The sequence below is a fragment of the Vanellus vanellus genome (assembly GCF_965231255.1).
Source record: "Vanellus vanellus genome assembly, chromosome: 6".
Lineage (NCBI taxonomy): Eukaryota > Metazoa > Chordata > Aves > Charadriiformes > Charadriidae > Vanellus > Vanellus vanellus.
The window spans coordinates 68248190-68261374 of record NC_138911.1 but is presented as its reverse complement, the minus strand read 5'-3'; the positions used below and the strand labels follow the sequence as shown (position 1 = coordinate 68261374).

General features: G+C 43.5%; 1 protein-coding gene across 1 annotated transcript; it reads right to left on the bottom strand.

The window, feature by feature from the left end:
• Positions 1-2963: 2963 nt before the first annotated feature.
• On the bottom strand, positions 2964-12756 carry TBPL2 (TATA-box binding protein like 2; the record flags this gene model as incomplete). The annotated part of the gene is made up of 7 exons (XM_082484948.1): positions 2964-3043; positions 4835-4929; positions 6379-6546; positions 7451-7542; positions 8233-8320; positions 9353-9756; positions 12706-12756. 7 exons carry the CDS (start codon positions 12754-12756, stop codon positions 2964-2966), a joined length of 978 nt encoding a protein of 325 aa, XP_082341074.1.
• Between the last annotated feature and the right edge of the window lie 429 nt (positions 12757-13185).

Here is a 13185-nt window from a genome sequence, read left to right as displayed (position 1 = left end):
TATTACAGGCACCACTGGTCTGTAATCGTGGAATGATTTGGGTTGGAAGGGACCTTCAAAATCATCGAGTTCCAACCCCCCTGCCCTGGGCGGGGACACCTCCCACCAGCCCAGGTTGCTCCAAGCCCCGTCCAACCTGGCCTTGAACACCTCCAGGGATGGGGCAGCCACAGCTTCTCTGGGAAACCTGCGCCAGGGGCTCACCACCCTCACAGGGAAAAATTTCTACCCTCTTCCAGTTTGAAGCCATGACCCCTCACCCTGTGGTTAAATGCCCTTGTAAACAGTCCCTCCCCAGCTCTCCTGCTGGCCAACTGTAGGTACTGGAAGGAGCTATAAGGTCTCCCTGGAGCCTTCTCTTCTCCAGACTGAACCACCCCAACTCTCTCAGCCTGTTCTCATAGGAGAGGTGCTCCAGCCCTCTGATCATCTTCATGGCCTGCTCTGGACCCACTCCAATGGGTCCACATCCTTCTTGTGCTGAGTAACCTTGTCCTTATAACCCAGGGGAAGAAGCATTTGACTTCCCAGGGTAGGACACCCTAAGCAGCAGCAGGGCAGTGGTGGGGCTCCAACTGCAGTTAACCTCACTGGGGTCCCAAGGGAGACCATAGCCAGCCCGTAACACAGCCCCATGGACTATGTGTACCTACCAAAGTCAGTCCCTTGGGGTTATATTTACAATAATACCAAGAACAATTTGTATAAGGAAAGGGGCAAATATTGATACACATCCTCAAAAGCCACAGGCTAGTAGGTTTGCTCACACCAGCCTCAAGAGTGGAGCCAGAATCAGGGGTTAAATAGGTATGATATGTTCAGCTAGTATCTAAAAGCAGAGAGCCAGTCCCCTGTGTCAGGATATAGTGGGAAACACCAGGTAATTAGAAGAGAGAGAGTCCACACAAACCACAATAACTTAAAGCAATACCCTACTCCAAACCCCCCCCCCGATACTGCAGTTAAAAACAAAACAAAACAAAACACCACCACACAAAAAAATCCCAGCCCATGTTATTTCCCCTTCCTAGTGTATTTAAGTGCTACAAAACACTAGCATGAACAGCACTGTGTAGGTAGAACCAAGATAGTTGTTTTTAAGACAACAGTTACCATAGCAAACATTAAGTTATCAGCAGCTCAGTGAAAAGGCACAGAGCCCATTTCTTATCTTTAGGACTTTATCCATGCTTTTAAAGAGCATTAACTTTACTAGTGAAATTATGTGGCAAGCTCTTAATTAAAACACAATTTCTTGAAGAGGGCTCATTTTAGATAAACTTTTTCCAGCATCCCAATAAGAACAGGTTGTTTTTCACTTGTGAGAGATTTTTGTAGCTCAAAGCTTATCAGCTTTTACAGCTACAGTGCAAATAAACGTCCAGCCCATAGCTGTGGAAAGTCTACAGTGTTAGAAAACAAACAGAAAAGTAAGCCTCTGTTTAGAAGAGATTTGAGTGTGGAAATCCACAGTTTGACTGCGACAAAGAAACTGATAACATAGTTAAGACCAGTTTATCATAAGGAAGTGCATGAAGTTTTTCAAACTTTTTTTTTCCAGAGGAGCAGACAGTTGTAAAAGCACTTGTGAGACATATTACAGACACAGAAGTTGAAATCACATCCTCACCGAATCAGAAATAAACTTGCGACAACAAAACTAAGCCCAGGAAGACTATGATGACCTGTCCTGTATTACACCATTGCCCATATTGTGTATTTCCATCAAGAAGGACAGCCGTAGCTTTTGGGCAGCTAGGTCTTTTGACTTAAGTCATCTAACAGCAACCTCTAGTGGCTCAGGGAGTTTCCTGACAGATCTGTCCCATCTTCAGCAGGAAACAAGGGGAGGACCCAAGACAAACACCAGCAGCACCAAAGCCCTGTTCCAGTAAAAAACCCACTTGCTTCCAGGGAATCATAGAAGGTACCAGAACAGTGAGGGTATATAGTCTTCACACTGTTCCTATTCACATCACCAGTCTGAGCATGACACCTTTTGCAAAGGAAGCCTTGAGTTCACTTGGCGATAAAATACAAGAACCCCATTGTTTTAGCTGCAAAATTACCAAATTTTACATAGTGCCATTGGCTGAACTCTGCTTAAATAACACAGATAATTAAACCTTGAGCATCCAAGACTCCTTGTATTTTCCTCAAGTCCATTTTAAAGGCAGTTCCTAACCAACATGTTTTTGTCTGGGCCAAGCAACAAACTCCCATCATCTGAGGGAACTTGAGCAATACAAGTGGGTACCATTTGGTTAAAATCCAATTTGTGTCGTGACAAATTAGATAATTTGCTTAGTTACCCCTCCACCCACAGATTTTCTAGGTATGTCCCAGCACTGTCAGGGAGCTGTGAATGAATATCTTTTCTATAAAAGGAGTACCGACAACATAACACACAAGCGTTTATCCAACCAGTAGGATCAGAGGAATTCAACAGATGTCCTCTGCAATCACTGTCTTCAAAACACTGAAATCAAGTCATGCTGGATTTTGTAAGCTATGTTGTAGACAAAAATATATTTTGAGTTTAAACATGAAAACGCAACATTGCAAGAGCTAGGTTTCAGTGCACTTAAAGCGGAGGATTTTGATAAAGCTAATTTGAAGTGCGGTGTTGATTCACCTTTTCAACAGGGGAAAAGAGACACGTGGTTTCTATTACAAAATACTTAAGTGCCACCTTAATATGCATTCTATTAAAATTAATATTAATTTGGCAATTTTTTCAGCTTGTCAGAACAAGTGGATTACAGACAGCTAATGTGAAAGCAAAAAAAAAACCCAACACATTTCACAAACTATAGAAAGGCATCAGCTTTTATAGCATTCAGAATAGTATCATTTGCTTAATAATCCACAATGGTGCAATTGGGTCCAGGAATACCCTTGCTTGTGTTCCGTGGATAGAAACACAAACCCATGTATTATTCTTAGTTGCTTTATGGGCCATGTTATGATGCTTTCTTGAAACCTTTTAGAATAGGGTAGATGTTCTCAAATGCCTCATAGATTTCGGAACGCTCTTTTGCTCCTAGAAAGACATTTAGGAAAAAAAAAAACAAAAAAACAGGTTAAGAATTAACAGAGTGTTGAGAATAACTGAATGCAACTCAAACCTAATGATAAGGTTACAAACCACAAAGCAACACAGGAGTTTAAAAGGAGCTTACTATTAGTTTAAGCCAGAATTTCCATCATACTTCTGCCACCTCAACAGAGAACAATTTCTAGCTTGGTTTGCTTTAAGACAAGACTAGTTTTGTTTAATCTGTGGAACCAAAACAAGAGTTGGCTACTCTTGACAGGTGCGAAACATTGGCTTTGAAAGAGAAAAAAAAAAAAAAAAAGAGCAACTGAGAACAACCATGGTGTTATCTGCTTAACAGTAATGGCTGTGTTTGTTGATAAAGAAGAAAGATAGCAACAAGAAATGAAGGGCATTTATTTCAATACTGGAAGTTGATCCACAGTTTGAGAACTCCCATCCTCCAGTTCTGAGGACCTTTTTTTATTTTTAAGCTTTGTTCGGGCACCTGCAATTTCAAAGCCAGCCTTTTCCACCTTACTGCGGGCAAATCTTTAATACCAAGTCTTGTACACTAACTGTACTGCAGTAGGCAGGAACGCTCCTTGACAGTGACACTACTCTACCATGTTAGCACAACAAACATTAGCTACAAAAAGCTCTGTTTAAATAAACTAGCAGTTGGATTAAGTGGCACTCCGGAAGAATATGTAAACCTTTCCCTCAGAACACTCTTCGACATGACTAATTCATCTGCATTACTACAACTTTTACTTTCAAAAGTAAAGTCACTTTCTTGATAAGGAAAAAATAAAAACAACTTGCAACTCAGCAAATTCAGTTTTATTCTCACAGTTGGGCCCAGCGTTCACAGGCAAGGACTTACCTTTATGCTTCTGGGCTTACTGCACGCTCTAGAGGATGTTGCAATTAAGAGTACCCAAAAATACAAGTATCAGTGGAATGGAACTGGCCAGTGTGATTTTACTGGACCTAAGAAGGAGGTCAGGGGACATTGGAGGGGGAATCATTTAAGCTTTGTACTGAGTGCCCCATGCTTTGGTTAGCTGAGCTCATTCATGATTTATGATGGTGAGAATCTCTGGCTAAAGGCTTCTCTTTTGTCTTTCACATACCTCAAAGCAAATATACATACAGCATTCAGGTCCTCTGGGAACAGGTACCATTTACCTTTCAGTACATCTGAATAAAAGTATTTTCATGATTTTTACAAAAGAATGTGTTAGGAAATTCGACTTTTTTGACATGGGATCTGAGGTACCGATATCTGCCGAGCACACTTACTCAGCAAGGCTTTTGCCTTGTGAGCGTTTTGTGAAACAGTCTGGAACAAGTTCTTAGATCTCCACCCTTTCCTCTAATAATCCCTACTAAATGTTGTCAGTAAAGTGTTTTAAGAAGTTTGCTTCCTGTCCAAGCAATTTTAAATTGCTTATTGTTATATTAATGTTTAAGTGACAGTGTAGTTACTAGCATGTCAGCATCCTGTTGGGATTCTGTACATTGACACATGGCATTATGCTTTGAATAAAATACTCAAGTTTAACGTTGTGGAAGTCCGAGACGCTATATGAAGCCATATGAGATTCTAGTGCAACAATACTGATACTGTCACCTGCAGAAAACACAGACAAGCAGCAGTAGGCATTAAAAAAAATAAATTCACCAAGTGGCTTTACTGTGGCAAGATCCTAATTGAGCTAATATTCAATTTGAATGCTTTCACAGAAGATGCGGTAGCACTTTGTTACAGATATACAGAGGGAGACCACTTACCAGTCAGTACAACTTTTCCAGACACAAAGATAAGCAGCACTATCCTCGGTTTCACCATCCTATAAATAAGGCCAGGAAATAGTTCAGGTTCATAGCTGTTTCAAAGCAAGCAGGCAAGATTAGTAAAAGACAAATACTGTTTCAGTGTTGTGTGTGTAAAGTGCTCTTTAATTATACTAACAATAGAGTAATTAAACCCACAGATTTTAGCTAGCTACCCAGAGAAAGGCAGATCAGGTTTTAGACATGATCAAGAGAAATCTGGTAGTCCCAGCTGGAGCTGGTAAGAGTTCTTCATGCTTACTTTTAAAGACTTCTGAGCCACTTCTGGATGTGATTTTTCCATACATTGAAACTGTTATTGTAATCTTCAGAAGCACTCAAATCCTTCTTAGTCTGCAAAGAGTCCTTATCAGGAAACATCTTGTACAACTAAGACAAGATGACAGCCAAGTGAATCTTTAATATATATTTAGTCCCCAAATTAAATACAAAATATTAAATGCAGTGCCAATAAAAGACAACTGAATTTTCATTTTGTCAGTGCCAAAATCTTCATCTTTTCCTCAGTGATGGCAATAACTAGTTCTGAACAAGCCCATCTTGAAGGCACAGCATGCCCATCGCTTAACTACGGGTTTAAATTAGTAGCTAATAGACATCCAGACCTGCTTAGTATTAAAGGTTTGCAATAGAGCAAAGGCATAGATGAGGTTCAAGTAGCTTAAGAGCTGCTCCAATTAAACCTGAAGTAGTTCATCAAGGGTGGTTAGTTTCCTATTGACATGGTCTGCAGTGAAAAGAAATGCCCACTAAGGTTTGATATTGCACTTGGCAATAACAGGAGACTAGTAAAATTGTGATCAAAAGCACTGCTCAGATTAATGAAAATCTCTGGTGCGCAGCAGCAATGCCGAAGGTTGCGCCAACAATATTCACGGTTAAAGAAAGCTTTTACAAAAGATAATATCTACCTTAACCAAGTGAGCAAAGAACCCAGGAGCTTCTTGCCATTCTTCAGCCCTTCATCTTCACCAGATCTAACGTACATCCAGTTTACCCCAGAAGCGACCGAACGCTTGTGTACTACGCTCTCAGTTGCAAGGTTTCTAAAGCTGGTGTGTATGGTGTCCTTGCGAGGAGAAAGCCATGAACAGCACACAGGAGGGCAATTTAGAAGAGCCCTTCACTGTGGAATTGTGTCAGTCATGGTTTCAAGCACTGGAAGCTTTACTGCTAGCTGCTGTACATCAGCCTGCCAATTAAGCAGAGAATCATTTTGGCCTGTGCCCTGCTCAGAAGTTATTGTAGAACATAAACCTTACTATCTTTATTGTAACACATGGCATCTACAGCCACTTCGTGCTTGCTGGACCAGCGAGCACATCTTTTGCTCACCAAAAGACATGCTTGATATTCAGCATCCAATTAATTATTGCTCTGCTTTCCCCAGGCTTGTACGGCCTCAGAATTTGAGTCTGTTTGCAGCTTACAAAGTCGCTGCCTCAAGTTGCATGGGGTTGTAACTCTTAACTTCCACATACCTGCTGAACTGCTGGTGAGTGAGAACCAAGCCTTCCAGCCGGATGGGGAACCTCACGTCACAGCTCCCAACCATATTCTGTATCTTGAAGTCCAGGAACTTGGCAGGGAACCCAAGCTTCTGCACCACGCGTGCGTACTTCCTAGCCGCAAGCCGCGATTGCTCTTCACTGAAGGGTGAGCAGAAGGGGAAAGCAGCTTTGATTTGTGCTTTCTTCTGCTCTCAAGCTGGAAGTCAGTTTAGAGCCATCACCATGCTAATCTGTCCTCCAGGAAAAGATACGCTACTGCTTAAAATAGCACACCTCCATGTCTAGAACTACTTTGGTAAGCTAAAAGGAAAAAGACACTTTGTCATTCACTTTCCTGTGGTCTGTTTGAGCACAGTGGAGCACGTTGTATCACCCAGGAGCTTCCCCTCTCTTCAGAGGTTTCTTTCTCAGTTCCTTAAAACAGCTTCTCAGGGCTGACCCAAGAGGTAGACTGCAGACACCAGTACAATCACCTAGCTAGTTTGTGAGGGTGGTAGGGGTTGGAGAAGAGGTCTCAAGCTGTAAGTTTATGCATTATTTCATTGGCAGTTTAGGGACATTAAAAAAAATAAAAAAAAAAATCAAGGCAGCTGCTGAACCTGAGGAAAAGAGCTTCAAAGTGCAGAAATAATCTTTGCTTTTCTCCAGTTCCCATTTTCTCTAGAGGCAGATGTGTTAACTAGTGAACACAGACACTGAAGAGACTTGACAGACACAAGTTATATCCTAACTCACTTTAAAGTCAGTGAGAAATGCAAATAACACCTTAACAATTCCTGGGCATTTTAGCAGCTTTTCTGCTCAGCCCAATCTATATTCTATATTCAGGGACAGAAGCATGCACTTCAGTAATTACTAAACTGCCATCATGAAGAAAGCTAGACATTCTTCAAAACCAGTGCTTATTATTTTTTTTTCCCAATTATGACAGCCCTTTGCTGGATATTTTAAACAAGGTTTTCTGACATTCTTCATCAGAATGTAGGTATAGCTACAAGACCCAGACCTATAGAGGGAAGGAAAAACAAACAAAAAAAATTACCTTTTTGCTCCTGTACAGACCATTTTTCCTGAACTGAAGATGAGAGCTGTTGTTCGTGGTTCCCTGATTCTCATGATCACAGCAGCAAACCTCTACAAATTCAAAGGAAGACCTCTCAGTCCAGCTGAGGGATTTAGCTGGTACCATACCACTGTTCATTCTTTCAAGAATTGTCACTTTCAAAGCTCAACACAGCACGCTTTTGCTTTGTATAAGTGTTTATTTACCACCTTGAAGTTATTTTCCACCCCACCCCCCCCCAGGACCAGGGGGCTTAAGAGTACAGTCACAGGACCGCTGCCTTGTCCCTTACACATTGTTGGAGTCATTTACGGAAACCCAATCTATTCCCAGTAAGTTTCTGCAATCTAGGCCGCTTGCTAGAAGTATCATGTAATACCAGTCTGACTCCAGTAATTCTGTTTAGTTCAGACACCAGTTTTAAACCCACCCCCCCCAGTGAGGGCTGCTTGAGCCCTTTCACCTGGAGGTAGCTGGCCCCAGGTGGGACAGTTTGTCTCCTTTCTTAAACAGCTTGGTAACATCTCATTCCTAGGGTTTTATTCAAAGGAAAAAACAAAACAAAACAAAACCAAATCCTTGTGGTCTCCTGTATTTCTCTTAATTTAACAGGCTCAAGTTGCAGAATTTTATGACTTTCCCCTGTGGGTCAAGACAGTGCTATTAGAAAAGGGACAAAGCTCACGATGAATTTGTGTATTAGAATCCAGCAGCACCGAGAAAGGGGAGCGCAGCTGAAGCTTTGAGTTCTTAAGACGTACCTTTGGGTTATACTCTGCATTTCTGGCATGCAGAGCTATGTTCTTCAGATCTAGTTTACACGCCAAGTTTACAGTCGACACTATATTCCTGAGGAATGAGAGAGGAATTTTCTGATTGCAAAAGCAAGCCACTGCAGAGCCAACCCCCAACATTATTAGCTAAAGGTGAAGTCACAGTCCAATTAATAACTGCCATCAACTAATTTCCTGCCTACCTCTTTCCCACTCTAGCATCAAGCTGCTTTTGGCAAAACTTAAGTAATTCAGTACCAAAATTACAGTTTCTCGCAGGAGGAGATATAACAAGGTATGGAATTATTAGTCCCCGAATACAAAGTTTGTGAGTCCTGCAAGAACTACATCACTGAAGTCTTTTACAGCTTTGAATTGAACCGCTACTGCGTGTTTACAGAGTTACTACAGCACTCAAAGTAGGTAAGGGTATGTTATATTGTCGTATAAACGACTCCATCGTTGCTGTGGTCTAGACAGAACAGGATCTTTTAGCAAGGCCAGAAGTTCTCTCACTTCTTTTCATGCCCCTTTCCCTTGCTCAGTTCAGACTGTTCCTGTGCTCAGGATAGCAGACCGACATCTTTAAACCCCTGCACTCTGGTGTGATCCTTAACATTCTCTGTGCTGGAAGCAATCCTCCTTTTCAAATGTTTTTGTCTTTTCGCCCTGCAGCCTGAAGTAACTAGCAGTGCACACTATATATAAAAAATTTCTACCAAACACTTCTCCCTTTGAGAGACTTCATCTCCTGGCTCCCTGAAGAGACTTTTCCCCCTTAACAAGCCAGAGGCATTTCGGATGCTCACTCACCCAGCTTGTTTATCAAATCCACTCTCCCCTGTTTCGCTAAGCTGGGTGCTGTTCTGTGCCACTTCCATTTGCGTGTTGCGCCGATCTGCACAGGATCCAGTTGCCTTCTAATAATGGCAGTTCCTTTGCTCCACCTCTCCTCAAAGAGGAATAGCTGCCTCTCTAGTTTTTTGGGTGGGCTTATTTCAGACCAAACTGTGCTTGCTACATTCTCTAAGTGAGAAGTCAGAGCAGTACCTTGCAGTTTAAGCAAAACTATGACTATATATGCTACATATCTAATACATAAACTTACTGTAACTGAGGAACTATGCCAGAGCTTTCTGATGCAGGTGTCACTGGGGTCATAGGTGTCAGATGAGGACACGCACCAGATGCTTCAGGGGATGGTTGAGTTGCATCTGGATATGACAATCTGCTTTCATCCATGATGATACCACTGTCCTCATTTCTTGATATTGAGCCATCAAGCTCTTTTTGCATTTCATTACCATCTTCAGCTAGATTTTGTTCCTTGTTATCTTGGCTAATATCTGGAAGAAAGCTGAGATCCACAGAGGAGAAGTCTGTAGGAAGCTCTTTGGGCTGGTTAAATTGAGAACCGAACAACACATCTTCAGTTGTTTGAATCTGAAGGTCTGGATCATAAGGGCTCATGGGAGTAAACAGCTGAGGACTAGTTGAGAGGTCATCCTTGAATCAAGAAAAGGCATTGTTAAGGATCTTGTATTAAAACATTTACTTTAACAGTGGGACTAAATTAAGATTAATCTTCTATTCAATGTGGACGTCAACAATTTTTTCCCCTGTACATATTATAGCAAAGAATAGTCTTAAGATTTCAAAGCGTGTCCTTTGCTTGTCTATCGGCATATAAAAATCCAGATAACTTCTGTAGTGGAAATACACATTTTCCCACCACGCTTTAAAGGCAGCCTGGAATACTCCTGTAATACTACAAACTGAGAAATACTGTATACCTTCGGCTGTGACTGAAGGAACAATGTCGGCACTTTGCCCTTCACGTGTCTCAGTTATACACTTAACCAACATAATCGCTCAGGAGTTTTTTCCCCCCGAGGAAGACAGCTGGCATTTTCTGGCTGGCTTTAACTCCCACTCAGTGTATTCCTAATTCTTCTCCCTACTACCAGGAGATAGTGTCAGTGTTGTGTTGGATTTGTGCAACAGAGGGCAGCAGTTCACAGAATCACGAGCGGTTTATTCTTTTCGGCTGCTGGAGGTCACCAGACTAATTTACGTGAGAGACAGTCAGCAAAGCCAGCATCTACTCCCAGATCAAGCATGCAACATAGCTGCAAGCAAGTTCTTGCATACTAATGTCCTTCTTTATCAGCTATTTATTATGAAAAGCTATTTCAAAGGCATCATAACACGAGGAGGCTGGAGTTTAGGAGAGGATTTATTCCCTTCTCCATTAGGGCGTAAATCTCTAGTTAGCGGAATGCTTCTCCCAAGAAGGTGGTTTCTGCCAACACCCACAGCAGGTGACAGCTCGGACTAGATGATCCATGCAAGAGTTTTTGTGTTCATTTAGGCATTTTTGGGCTGGAGAGCCAAAAGGACTTGAAAAGTCCAAGCACAAATCAGAATGGAGAACGGCGCACAAGCCTCAGGCCCTCGAGCTGGCAGCAGCTGCCTGCGCTCCGGCGGGAGCGTGGTTTCCGGATCAATGCTTCGCAGCCCAGAGCTGGGGCTGCTCTATGTTCTGCGCTAATCAGCTCACGTAGCAACGCAACTGTGCGCGCGGGGAGATCCCTGCTCCCGCTTACTTTGCAGTGTATTTGCCCATAGACACTTGGAAAAGTTTTACTCGGTGACAAATCCTCCCAGAGAACCCTTCCTAGCATGAATAAAGATGTGATCAGGTCTAGCTTTGAAAGCACCATGATCACCTAAGCTCAAAACTGTTTCCAAAACTGACTTCTAGAGGCAGAGCCCTATATGAGATCAGTTGGGGCAGAGTCCTACTGAGAAAGACTAGGTGCTCCTTAACTTCTTGGCTCCTTGGAAAACAGGATCCAAGAGCACTATCTGAGAATTAAGAGGCGAGATACAAATACATTAACAGTTACAAATAACAATATACTATGGAATAACTAAAATACATCTGCTTAAAACAGGTATTTTTAAAGTTAGCAACAGAGGAAGGACGGCACAGTCTCTGCAAGACCTCCAGTGGACTGAGGCTTAGCTGCATGGGAGCTAATTAGGTAAGTTTTATGTGAACCATGATGCAGAGAAGATGTTACAAGGAAAGCCTCATCACTGCGAGCCTGTAGGACTACTCACACATCATACCATGGGGCATCAGAGAATGTGATAAATAGTCAACCTCCTCACCCCCTGGTTTGTGGCATAGCTTAAATAAAGAAGCTGATGGAGAAATGAGTGGTGAATGAGGCTGGAAGTATTACACGGCTGTAAAACAAGTAAAAAAAAAAAAAAAAGTAACAGAAAGTAAACTGCATAGAGTAGGTGGAAACAGAAAAAAAAATAATCTTTGTTTCTTATCAGGTTTCCATATAACTGGTCCAGGAAAAAAGCCTTTACAGGGTTAAGCACTGGGGAAGATTGCCTTCTTGTTAGCCAGCTGCTCAGAGGCTGTGAAAGGGGGCACAAGACCATGTTTAGATTGGGCTAGCTGCCAAGGGTTGTTGCTATAGACTCTAGGTTAATTAACTTCACTGAAGGCCCCATCAACTGCATAGCTTTGGACATCTCCCAGCAGCTCCAGGAAGGAGATTTCACACATAGATCCTGCCTGAGATCACTAAGTTTGGGGCAGCTTGAGGGGAAACGGCCATTTTCACTTCCACTGCAGGAATCCCTGCAACTCAGGTACATGTAAATCAAATCCAGCTGCTTTAAGCAATAGACTTGGATTTTTTTGTTTTTGTTTCCTTTCTGCCATAATATCTCACACATCTGCTATTGTCAAGTATCCCAGCGAGTCTGAAATGCAAGCAGCTCAGTAGCATTTGTAAAACCCTTGGTTATACCTCACCACATTATATATTTTATAGGGCCATATTCAGAGGGCTTTACTGGCTGCCACTAGGTGGTCTCTGGATTTAAGCAGCCCATTTTTCCGAGCTGCAAAAGTAGTTCACAAGAGGATGCCTGTGAAGAAGTTACATTCCCTGGGTGAAGGTGATGCTCAGCTAGGGAGTCCAGCCCTTTCCTAGTCCCTCACCCTGTAGTCTCTGCAACCAACCACCTGAGACCAGGGGGGCTACTCTAAATAACAGGAAAAAAAAAAGAAATTTTTGCAAATATTTGCCGACCAGCACAAAGAGATCCGCCCCCCGCAGTGCCAACGCAACAGCACCCTGCAGCAAGAGTTTGAATGCAAGCAGCGATCCTCTCGCAGCAGTTGAGAGCAACCTTCCCCCCAGCAGAGAGCCCCTCTCCCAGGGTGGCCCAGGGAACATCCATCGTCATCATCATTCCCCCCCCCCACCTCCGGGGGCAACAGACGTGGGGCGCGGGCGGAAAAGGCTTTTCAGCGCAGCGTTGGTGGTATAGTGGTGAGCATAGCTGCCTTCCAAGCAGTTGACCCGGGTTCGATTCCCGGCCAACGCAAGTCTGTTTTTTCCCCTTCCCCCCCCCCCGCTCCTTTTCTACCTGCCCGCCGCAGCGCTCCAGGTACCGCTCCAGCAGCGAGGCGTCGTCCATGGGCACAGCCACCCTCCCCCGACACCCCCTCTCCTACCCCCCCGGCCCCGGCTTTAAGCCCGAGGGGCGGCAGCGGGGGCAGCTGCGGCTCGTTGGGGAGCGGAGCGCAGCGCAGCTGGTGTTAAACGGGAGAGAGCTGCGCTCCCTCCCGGCTCCGTTTTTTACCCCCATCAAACAGCCTCTGAGCGTTTCACCTGCCCTCGGCAGGGCTGTCCGCAGGGGTTTGCTCCATCCTGTGGGAAGCCGAGAGAAATCAGGGTGCTTTAGTGGAGCCTATAAACACAACACAACCCACTCCTGAGCTCCCCTGAGCCCCCACCCCTCCACAGGGCTGAAAATAAATGGGGTGTCAGAGCTGCGGCGTAGACCTTGCAAAGGTAAAGCACCTCTAGCTGGTGCTTTGTAGCCAGCGAGTGTAACGTGCCCTTA